A 12,244-nucleotide genomic window follows, 5' to 3' on the forward strand; every position below is an offset into this window, starting at 1 on the left:
GATGGTGTGCTGAATATTTTAATTCTTTTGCTTTAGGGGTTTATCTGCTTGGATATTGCATGCAAACATGTGGCTTAGGTAATCTGTTGTGTCTTGGCCTTAGACTAATCAATTTACATGATAAATTGTGTAATGTGTTGGCATTATGCTGTCTTCGGTATATCCAAATGCATCACAGTTAGTTAGCATGGGCAGATTTCAGACTGGAACTGAACACTGGATATTTGTCCAGCTTGAAGCAAGGACAGATGAGCTCTGATCTTTGCAAAATCATGTTTATTTTAACAGATGTAATGAGACTTATATGTGTTGGTCAATGTATATCAGCCAATACGCCACTAGAAAAATTTCTGTGTAGTGGGTTTTAAATGATGTATGTGCTCTTTAGTTTGATCTGACCTTTCACAAGTCAAATAGCACAGCAGTACTGTTCTTTATGTAAGACTGTGCTACTGTTTGAGCAAGCTATGCTACGCTAAGGTATGGTTTTCATGGCAGTAGAATGAAGCTTTATGGTAAAGCTTGCTTAATTTTTAATTTTCTGCAGAAAACAAAAAAGTTCTGTACTTCAGTATGTTTATGTATTTATTTTACAGATTACATTTATAGGTTTTGCTGAAGAGATGGGTACTGTTCGTTTGCAGGTACAGTATATATCTCTCTGTATTGGAAAATAATGTTCTTCGGCACTGGTGATTTCTTCTAAGTAGTACATAATTTTTTAGATGGAGGAATTTTGGTGTTCAAGAAATGAAATATGTGTATCTTGAGCATTTAAAAACCTAAGTTTTAAATATCATTGAAAGATTGAAAAATAATTATTTTGATATGGTCATCAGTGGTTTATATGTATTTAAAATATTATGTGGGCCAGTCTTTATATTGGAATAGTCTGGAATAGCTTAGTGAAATTGGGGGCTGGGTGGACGTTTCTTTTGTGTGTAGGTTTCTTGGGGGTCAATGGGTGTTTTGTTTTGGTTTTTTTTGTTAAAGACCTGTATGTATCAGCTTGTAACCTTCTCATTAGTAGAGTTGTGCTTATTAATATGGTGCAATTGTCATCTGCAAAGCTAAAACTTTACTGAATTGACTGCTAGCTTTGAATTTCTGCTGGGGGGGGACCAGGAGTCGGTATTATGGTTATACCTTAAGATACTATTCTGGAGAGCCAGAGATGTTGTTTTAAAAGGGGAAGTGTAGCAAACTGCCATTTTAAGAAGTTAAGGATTTAATCTTCCCATGCAATTTACACATCAGTATAACCTATAACGTACATGTTCACAGTGCAGCTCCGCACTTCGGTCTACGTCTTGGTAGACAGAGATTGCTGTAATAGTTTTCTGATGTTTAAAAATGAAAAACAGAAACTCTCAATCCATTTGTGTTCAGAGTTGTATCAGTGTTGCTAATTAATCAAATCATAATAGTGCTAGACATTCTTTCAAGTATGGGTAAGAACTATTTGATTCTCTAGAGTAAAATGAAATTTAGACAAAATTGGGCTGAATAGTTTATGTAGACTTGCTTTGTACCATATGGATCAGTAGTGTTTAGGTTTTTTTTTTTTTTTTAAAATCATGAGTCTTTCATAGGCCATTTCTATACTAGGTAAATTATCCAAGGTCATGCTTAAAGAAGTGCCTTGTCCCTGTTTTTGTAATAGTGGGCTAAAACAGCATTCCAGTGAAGCGCACTAAGAGCATGTGGGATCCATTGAGCACCATTATTAGCCGAGTTCAGTCTTCTCTTTGTAGTTGCATACCTTGTAGGACATGCAGCTGCTTTTCAGTGCTTACAAGATTCTCCTTTGTGACTTTTAAGCCTCTTCTGGCCCTTGAGAAACAGTGGAATTTCTTCCTTTGTTAGAACAGTGAGCTAGAGATGAGTGTTTACACAGGCCTTACACCACAGTTTGAGAGAATAAGTGGGGGATGGGGCAAGAAATAACCAAGAAAAGAGAAGCTTTACCAAATTTATCAGCTGTTACTATTTAGGGGGGGATATGAGATCAAACCCATTATCATTTACATGTTATTTTTTTCACTTAGTATTCTCAATGTGTTTGTATATTTAAATCAGGAGTTGGCAGCTGTTTCTGCAGAGCTCCCAGATGCTCTGAAATCGCTCCAGTTGTGCAAACTAAAAGAAAACGAGGTTATATTTCTAAAAGATGTAAAGAAGACCTTGGCAAAACCTTATGTCATGAAACATCAGGTAAACATTTTGTGTCTTCTTGCATGTCTTAATTACAGAAGCATTATATTTGGCCTCATAAAGAGTTCAGTCATATCACACCTTGTCTTGCCTGTGGTTTTGGGCCCTCTTAGCCACAGTAGTAGTAATGTTGTTATACTTCTGTGATTTCTTTAAAATGAATATTAGAAAATCTCAGAATAAACTTGGTACTTTCAAGTACTGTATTATTAACAGAAAATATTTAACAAATACTTAATTATGGTGCAGCTCCCATACTTCTGCTAGGCTGTGGTCCTTTTCACTGCCAATTTGGAAAGAAGATGAAACTTGTCAAGTTACATTGCTTTGCTCTGCTCAGATGTAGCTTTCATCCTCTGCAGACTTTTCTTCTTGAAACAAAAGTGCCTAAAATTATGAGAATGGCAGGTGTTCATAAAACTCAGTGGGCTCTTTTCGTACTAAAAAATTATTTACAGTTCTAAATGTTGTTAATTATATAATTTCCATTATTATTATTTCCAATATTGTTGTTAATTATATTATTTCCAATTATAAATGTTGCTAAAGCAAACTTCTTAAAGCCATATTGACTAATCATGCATGTTAAATCTACTTATGTTGCATATAAGGTAAAAAATATTTTGAAGGAGCAAGTAACCTATGAACTGAAGTACTATTCAGCATAAACATACTTTGAAATACTGTCTTCCTCTACAGATTTTTAATGTTCGTTTTTTAGTATATTATTGAGTACATATTAAAAAGGTTGTGTACTACAACCCTGACTCTTGTTTTATTGCAATGATTTACTCAGAATGCAGAAGTTATGAAAATCACAGAATGGTTTGGGTTGGAAAGGACCTCAAAGACCATCTATTTCCGACCGCCCTGCCATGGGCAGGGACACCCTCCACTAGACCAGGTTGCCCAAAGTCCCATCCAACCGGTCCTTGAACGCTTCCAGGGAGGGGGCATCCACAGCTTCTATGGGCAACCTGTTCCAGTGCCTCACCACCCTCACAGTAAAGAATTTCTTCCTAATATCTAGTCTAAATCGACCCTCCTTCAGCTTAAAGCCATTACCCCTTGTCCTGTCACTACACTCCCTGATAAACAGTCCCTCTCCAGCTTTCCTCTAAGCCCCCTTTAGGTACTGGAAGGCTGCAATAAGGTCTCCCCGGAGCCTTCTCAAATGAGTAAGTGATTTTAACTATCACTCTACACAAACTGTTCCATTTATGTTCTTTAAGATATTTGTAAATTGTTTACTGTTCATAAAAATGCATTGAAGGAATCCCTTGTTACTCCTGACAGTTGAAATCTTTCCAAGGTTGTTATGTTTGTTTGCTTGTTGCTCTCTTTTTCAAGAATCAGCTTCCTGAAGTGTTTTGTGTGATGAGACTGTCTCCTTCATTCCCAAGGATCAAAGTTGATTATATATTTACCTTGCTGAGCAAGTATACCACAGGCATAAGATATGCAGTGGAAATAAACTCGTTGCAAAAACATCAAACGGAGACATCCCATGGAGAAGATGATGACACTAATCAGTCAGTTTCTTCAATTGAGGATGATTTTGTCACTGCTTTTGAACACTTAGATGAAGATGAGCCTTCAAAGATACAAAGTGCTGGTAAGTTCTTGCATGCTGTTGACTTGTTGAAATTGTTATTTGAAATTTAGGCTTTCATGAGAAAGTAAATGTAAATAAATAGTAATTTTTTACATTAATTATGTTTTGTAAAGGGGCATTATACAATTGAAAATTTAATTTTTTTGCTGTTCTTTTCACAACAATTTATCCACTCATAAACCAAAGATTCTAATCTCAGTGTCAGATGCAAATGAAATAGAATCTTGTTCTACTTTGTGTGCTAAAAAATACATGAATTTGTCAGTTATTAAAATAGTATAATAGGTTTTGAAAAAAATGAAAGATTGCTTTAATCATGAAAGATCAGCTAGCATTTTGCAACAACAAGCTCAGGAATTGCCATCAAAATCTTTTCCCAGTTTTCTGTAGTTCTGTGAAAATTCTTGGTTTTGAAGCAATTTTTTTTTCTTTTTTTTTTCCTCCAGGTGCATGTAGCTTTACTTCTCAAAACCATCGAGATGCTGCTTCGCAGACCATTCCTGCTCAGTGTTTAGAAGCTGTTGACTCAAAGATCCTTGTGGGTTCTGCACGTCGAAGGTCATCTGCCAGATCTTCTACTTTGATTGATATTTTGGGACTTAAAGAACTGTCCTCAGTAAAAAATTCAGTTACAACCTCAATTTCTGATCCTTGGATACAAAGGAGTTTCTATAAGCCATATAATCCTTCTGATCAAGGTGTTAATTTTTTATGTAAAACATTGTTTTCCTCCTCTCCAGCTGAATCCTCTGAGTCAGATTGCTCCAGTCCAAGCCCCATCATCTTCTTAGATGAAGAAGGGTATCAAAAAAGCTTGAAGGCAAAACTTCAGCTGCCAAAAATTCCAGTAGTGAAAGATGGTATAGAGGATTCAGACTCAGAAGTAAGTGAATTTTTTGATAGTTTTGATCAGTTCGATGAGCTGGAACAAGCCTTGGAAAACTCTTGTAAAGTCATTAGGGATCCCATCCTAGGGAATCCCTCCCAGAAAAGGAAAACTGCACGTGAACAGTTGTCTTCTGCAAGCATTACAATGAATCCTCAGAAATTCAAGTTTGATCGTCCCACTCTCCCAGCCAACGTAAAGAAACCAACTCCTCGTAAACCAGAATCGCCATATAGCGGCGTCTTTGATGTCCCAGATTCCCCTCGCCCAGTTAAAACATCCGGGGAAGAGAGTGGAGGCTTGTTCAGCCCTATTAGATCATCAGCTTTCAGTCCACTAGGGAGCTGTGGTTCTTCCGAATGTTTATGTCGAATTAATCTTAGTGGTGATGGGACAGGTCAGAATCACCATGATGCAATTTATAATAGTTATTCGGCATACGCTGACAGTGTTTCGTTTGAAATACTGGGTTCTGTTTTTCATTCTGAGACGTCGTCAGAACAAGTGTGTGCAGGATATGATTCCAAACACAAAGGGATTGCTTTGGAAGGGAAAAAAGGTCGAGCTGCAGACCTGAAAATGAAAACTGGTAAGGAGCCAGATAAGCAAGCGAAATCTAAACATAAGTCATTAATGATTAGACATAGCATTCAAAAATTCGCAACTGAATTAGTTGAAAAAAGTTTTGGCAGTGCATTTAAAGACTTGCAAAAAGGCGTTTCTTCGTGCACCAATGCACTTTGTCATTTGGCTGCTAGGTTGACTTCTTCGGTATTTCAAATGGCTTTTTATGAGATTGGAAGACGTAGAGCAATCTCCCTGAAGGAGCGTGCCATTAATGGGATCGCAAACTTTTTGGTGAGTGAAGCTATAACTGGTGCTTTGAAAGAACTGCGGCATGTAAAGAAACAAATATTTACCAACACCGTTGCACGGTTTGCAGCAGACCTTGCTGAAGAACTTGTGTTTGAAGGAATCATGGAAGTATGCCAGTTCTCGTATCCATCGACACCTACAGCTGCACAGTCTTCATCATTTGATTACGAAGACAACGTGGTAAGATCTTATGCCAGAGATTTGTCCGAATCTGTCATTCAGGAGGCTTTTATTGAGCTGTCTCAGGTTGATGGGACCTTCACAACACAAGCAGCCATTAGTATTTCCATGGACAACATTAAATATGTGAGCGCGGAAAGTATGTTAGAGTCAACACAGACTTCCAGCGTTTTTCCTAATTTTAATGATAGGGTAGCACTGAAGCCAGTCCAAGATTCCAACACGGAATATACAGTACAGCAAGCTCTGTTTTGCACCTCTGGTGTTGTAAGTTCAATACCTGTGCCCTTAGCTGGAAGAGCTCTTTGTCAACATCAGGTTTCCTCTGATGCTTATAAAGCAAAAGTATCCAGTGCTCTGAATTCTGATGACAATATGAAAATATACAAAGACTCCACTCATCCGTTTTTCACAAGCAGAGAGAGAGAGGAGGAAATCGCTTCTTTCAGGAATATATACCTAACTTCAGATCACAGTCAAAGTACTGAAAATACTCCATCACTCTTACATAACCAAAGTGATACTAAACAACCAAATGACAGATCTGGAATGAACAATAATTCAGAATCAACAAGTGGATTGAAAGGCATTAATACTTTCTCTGGAACTATGGTAGATATGATAGTAAATGAAGCTTATGAAGCCATAACCTCATCTAGAGTAACAAAAGCAGTAGAAGAGTATACAGATTTTTTGACAAGGAAAATAATAGATAAAAAACCTTATGTGCAATGTATTGCTGAAGATTTCCCCAAGAGTATGTTTGCAGATCATTTGGCCAAGTATGTCATAAAACAATCTGTGGATGAAAGTAAAACTGTGTTATGCAACACTAGCGAGAATTTACTATGTAATATGAGCTCACAGACTTATGCAGATACCAGTAGAAAAGAACAATGTGTGATAAAGAAGCAAGAGACTGAGAAACAAAGTAATGTTTCTATAATTGTGGAACAACAACAGTTGCCTTTGAATAATCCAGGTAAATTTCTTCTTACTCCAACTCATTCTGTTCAGTGTTTTTCAGAATCTAAAGACTGTTGGCAAGAACAAAAAGGACACAGTTTTTCTTCAAAATCACCACCACGTTATTCCACTGTGACTTTTGCTAGGCATGTTCTAGAGGACTTTCCCGACACAGGAAGCTGCTCAATAACATACTTAAACAAGCCCTCAAAAAACCGTGATACTCAGAAACCATCATCAGGATCTTTGACTTACAGGCAAGCTGATTGTTTTCTGCATGCAAATAGCTTTTCTTCAGTGATGTTTGGCAGTGAAGATGCTTTGCAGATGGAAGGTAAATCAAGTCTCAAAGATGGCAATACCTGCCTAATGCCTGATACACCCCCACCAACTCCTTTAGTACCATATCAAGGTAGTTCTGAAAGAAACCTAAGAAAACTATCTAAGAAGCTCAAGGGAGAATTAGCAAAGGAATTTGCACCTGCAACACCCCCTTCTACACCGTACAATCCATCCATTACTGGTTTGTCTGAAACTGAACATGACTCTTTGGAAAATGAGGAATTTATGCTGAAACTCATGCGGTCACTTTCTGAAGAAGTGGAAAGTAGTGAAGATGAATATCATTCTGAAATGCCCATTGAGAAGGATGAGTGTTCAGAAAAAACAATTCAGTATGCAGATTGCTTAGCTAGCCATATAATTTCAATAGCGACTGAAATGGCTGCTTCCCATTTAGATGGTAAAACAAACGAAAGAGAAGCTGATACACAGGTTCAGTTAGGTATGCAGAACAAAAGATGCGGATATACTGCATTTATAAATATCCCAGAAGAGACGTGCAGTTCTTTATGGAATTATGCAGGTGATATGGCAGGAAAAGTCATCAACGAGGCCAAGAAAATAGTGAGATCAAGGCATTGTAAACTGTTGAGGTTGAAGCAGGTTAACTGTCAGGTGGATTGCCTCTATCTGAGAAAAGGTGATAAAGATTACAGTTCAAAAGAACGGTGCGGTCCAGCGCGGGACCAGTGGCAGGGGGAGAGAGATTCATCTGTACTTCCTTTACCACAAGGTTCAGGTGTGACAGGTTTGACTTCCAAATACCCAAGCTGTGAAAGTGTGACTGATGAATATGCAGATCATATTATTCGAGTTTTGAAAAGAGAAGGAGGTAATGCTGAACTGTTAATGGATCAGTATGCCAGCAGACTCGCTTACAGGTCTATCAAGTCAGGCTTACAGCAAGCTGCTAGAAAAACCAAATTGAGATACAACAGAAAGATGTTTCCTGGGCAAAATGCACAAGTAAATGGCAAGCTGGAGCTGATCAAAGCAGTGAATAAAGATGCACAACAAGCAAAAAGCAGCATTCATCGTTGTGAAGACCAAACGTACGGAAGGAGTATCGACACACAGAGAACAGAATGCACAGAGTTGTTACATTTTTCAGAATCCCTTGCTCGCAGTATCACTTGCGATGTCAGGAAGAAATTGAAAATGTCGGGAGCATGTTTGCCAAAGTCTCTGACAGATTCCTGTCTATATAAAAAGACTGAATTAGATGAAGTCACAGGGGAAGTTATTAAAACAAGATTTTCTAGCACATTTGTTCCTTTCTCCCCAGATCATAAACTGTATCATAGTACTGGCAGTTTAAATGAAAATGGCTACAGTGAAGGCATAATTCAAGCTATAGAAAAATATGCTAGGAAAGTAGCAGATGATACTCTAGAAATGAGTTTAGAGTCAGCTGTTCTCCATGTGGCTGAAAACAGAAAAAATGGGGATAGGCTATCATATACTGAGAAACTGTCTCCTTTTTCTGGAACTGTCTGTAGATGCTGCAGTATGAAGGAACATCGGTACTGTACAGAAAGTACACCTCATCATCTATCTGCACAAGAATCCTCCATTCCAGTGAGGCATTTTCTTCATTCTGCAGTAGGTGGTGCCTGTCAAAAATCAAGAGTGTTTCAGCTTGATATTCCTAAAATTCACGTTGATGTAGAACAGAAGACAGTGTTTTCTGACAAGGGGGCTGCTGCAGCCGTAGAGAAAGCAGAAGGAGAGCTGAGTTACGCAAGTCTGACAGCTGACAGTGGTATTGGACAAGATGGAGTCAGTTTTGCTGAAAGCCTTACTACTGAAATAATGACATCAGCTATGACTAATATTGGTCAGGCAGTTAACATAAGGTAATATTAATTTTCTCTTATTTGATGCATTTTGTACCGGAAAAAAGAAGGATTGTTCATACAAATATGTGTTCATAAGTATTTTATTTTATTTTAAAAGAAATATATGCTTTATGTTCTGAATTTTTTTTTTATTCTGGTGATATTTAAACAATTCAGAACTAGAAAAAAGACTTCTTTACACCTGTGAGAACTTGAAACCAAGGTTTCTAGGTATATCAACATGCATATGTTACAGTAGGTGACTAATAAGTGGAACTTAATGTTTTAACTTGAAATGCTGTTATCTTTACCGACAGTAGAGAATAGTAGACCTTACAGGCTTTGTTCATCTGTGAGCTGTGACGGAATCCAGGTTTGCTACCTGCCTATATTTCCTCTTCTGTGCTAAAAAATAAAAGTAACTTATTTTTGCTTTTGTCAGTAGGACCAACATCTGGTACTGGCCAAGCTAGCCATTGCTTTATGGTGTGAAGGCTTTATTTTGATTATGACTGTGTTGTGACAGTGCCCTTATTACTGGAAAAAAGAACCCTTACTTTAAGAAAAAACAACATACTAAACCACACTTTAGCTTATAGAATAGTAATACAGCAGACAAGGAACTGACTTTCAAATTCTTGTGTATTAATAAAGGCTAATATACACTGTTTCCTTTAATAGGCCTATAAACAGGAAATATGTGCCACACTAACTTTGTAATTTTGGGGCAAACAGCAACTGTTTCTTAAAACACTGTGCAGTGATCAAAGTGACTTGAAATCTTTTCTTCGGGTACAAGAACAATCTTTACCATGTTGTTTTTTCCAATTTACTGTAATATTTATTTTCCTACTTTTTTTTTGTGTGGGAATTCCTCACAACAGCTAAAGGTTTCTTTTCCTAGTTTCTGCAGGGGCATCATGATGAACAATAAAATGGATTTTTAAGTGTTCAGTGGCGAAAGGCCACAGTGGGACTGAATTAATTTTTTCAAGGTTTGTTGTGGAAACACATACATACTAGCTTCTGCTCCATAGATGTGAATGGAAGTTTTTGGTTTGGAGGGGGGTAACTTTTGCAGAAAACTATAAAATGTTTTAAATTTTATGGCCCTTCAATGAAAGCAATTAAAAATTCTAGCAGTGTTAAAGTGCTGGTAAGATGTATATTATGGCTTTCTGCACAACAGGGTTGAGTCCTTACTCATTGTGTGACCAAAAAAAAAAGTAGTAATGTGGTAATGTTTTTCTATACCTACAGTATCAAAGGTGACACTTTTCTGAATCAATTCTTAAAAATATAGTTTAAAACTTCTAGTTAGAATATGACAGCAATAAAATTCAGGGTTCAAAGAGATAATGTTTATTATTAATCTGTGACAAAGATGCAATATTAGTGTTTTAGCATGACAAAATTTATAAATGTTTTTTACACTGTCATCTAATGTGTGGTATGTAATGCATGTTTCTTGAGAAGCTGCCTTGTGTGGTGAAAAGAACGGTTGCTAGCACTGGTATAACTGTAAATAAAAATGAGGAAAAATCACCTTTGTATTGCACAAATGGGTTCAAGTTCGAAGAGTTAAACTGTTTATTCAAAGCTACATATTTGTCTGCAAAAAATGGTGCTCACTGGAGCAAAGTGTTGTCAGTAATGTGGTTAAGGTTGGCTTTTAAAATAGTGAATGTTACAGTGGCTGCTTGCTATGATATAGATAATTACAGTTTGCCCCTGAAACTTAGTTCATAACTGCATGTTCTCGTATTATGACTTTTTTTAATGAGTTCAGACTTCTTTAAAGTTATCAAACTGGATCTTTTGAAGTGTCTTCTAAAGATTACCTTTTATTGAGTATAGCTCCTTGATTTTTTTTTTTGATAAAAAATTTAAATTTATTTCCTGAGGGAAAAATTCTGTACAAGTCATGCATTGTTACACTTTCTTGAAGCAGGAAGACAAATCTTTATCTACTTTTTAAAAAATAGAATCCTAACATTTTAAACACCAGCATGTACTTAAGCACTTTGCCTACAACAGCAGACCATCTAGCTGGTTGTATCGAAAGCAGGCAAGGGACAATAGCCAAACTATCCTATGGTGAACAAGTTCAAAAATTGTAAGTCTTCTGCTTGAAAAGTGTACCTTGATATGCAGTCTGTAAGGCTACAATGCCCTGTGTGCTTTGTAGGAAATAATCTTCCAAATGAGAGAATTGTTTGTGCTGCTGTCTTTGTCTTCTAGTGAAAAAATTCCAAAGAGCAATCCCTGACCTAAGCCTGTTGAAATTTCAAGTTCATTTGGTTACTCCATTTCTTGTGTTGAGAATAGCATACAAATTAATGGATTGTCCTTCCCCCCCTCCCCTCCCCCCCCCCCCCCCCCGGAATTTAATGTCTCTGAAATAATGTTAAATTGCTGTAAATGAACAAACACAGATCAGCATGAAATGCAGTGATGTTTTTGTCTTGAATTTTTGTTTAGCTCTGTTGGAAGAGAAGGATTTCACTCTGTTGAATCTATTGTTAGCCAGCAGATGAGTCTTAGTATTGGTGATGATAGCACTGGGAGTTGGTCCAATCTAAGTTTTGAAGATGAACATCCTGATGAGAGCAGCAGTTTTCTTCACCTTAGTGACAGGTAACTATAAGCATGTTAGTATAGTTAAACAGTTCTTTTGACATCAAATAACTTGGCATCAAGCGGTTTTCTCCTGGGGGTTGGAGGAGAAGAGATTATTTTGTCTTCAACACACAATGACTTTTTTATTAAAAATGGCTCTAATATTACATTTGTTTTTTCTTATAAAATGTTGCCAACAAAGGTTCATATTATACACTCTGTAAAATATGTGGACTATGCATTGTCATTGATGTCAGGGAGTCCCATCAAGTAAAACTGTATATATATATAAAATTTAAGTATTAGCAAAAGATGCAGATGTTTTGAAAACAACTGCCATGTATAAAATACAACTTGAAAGTATTGCTTTTAACCAATGAGAATGTGTTTCATGTAAAGTTCATCATACTTCTTTTCAAGAATAGATGAATTAACTTGCATGAGGAGCTTTAACAGCTTTTTTTGTCTTTTTGGGGACTTGAATTGATAAGCTGTTCTAACTAATACTGGTGGAGTATTTATGTACTGCTAACAGTGAGCTTACAAGTGTGTAATCTTGGAACTTACCTGTTCAGGGTAATAACTTTTTCCACAGAGCTTCTCATTACGCTTCCCCTGGCTGACTGATACCTGACAAAGATTAGAATGGGAATTTTAAAAATCTGCAATGTCTCTGCCTGTTGCCAGGGAAAATTACATTGAGAGTTG

General features: G+C 36.9%; 1 protein-coding gene across 8 annotated transcripts in view; it reads left to right on the forward strand.

Annotated features, from left to right (window-relative positions):
- Positions 1 to 12,244, forward strand: part of AKAP11 (A-kinase anchoring protein 11) — a 48,908-nt gene that overhangs the window by 17,801 nt on the left and 18,863 nt on the right. For 7 of the 8 annotated variants that reach the window (XM_054823539.1, XM_054823588.1, XM_054823548.1 and 4 more), the window contains 5 exons: positions 597 to 644; positions 2,080 to 2,214; positions 3,565 to 3,829; positions 4,276 to 8,935; positions 11,399 to 11,554. In XM_054823539.1, the coding sequence (XP_054679514.1) occupies positions 597 to 644; positions 2,080 to 2,214; positions 3,565 to 3,829; positions 4,276 to 8,935; positions 11,399 to 11,554 (5,264 nt within the window). The remainder of the gene's footprint in view (positions 1 to 596; positions 645 to 2,079; positions 2,215 to 3,564; positions 3,830 to 4,275; positions 8,936 to 11,398; positions 11,555 to 12,244) is intronic. The other variant, XM_054823597.1, reaches the window with a different exon arrangement.

This window comes from Grus americana, chromosome 1 (genome assembly GCF_028858705.1).
Source record: "Grus americana isolate bGruAme1 chromosome 1, bGruAme1.mat, whole genome shotgun sequence".
Lineage (NCBI taxonomy): Eukaryota > Metazoa > Chordata > Aves > Gruiformes > Gruidae > Grus > Grus americana.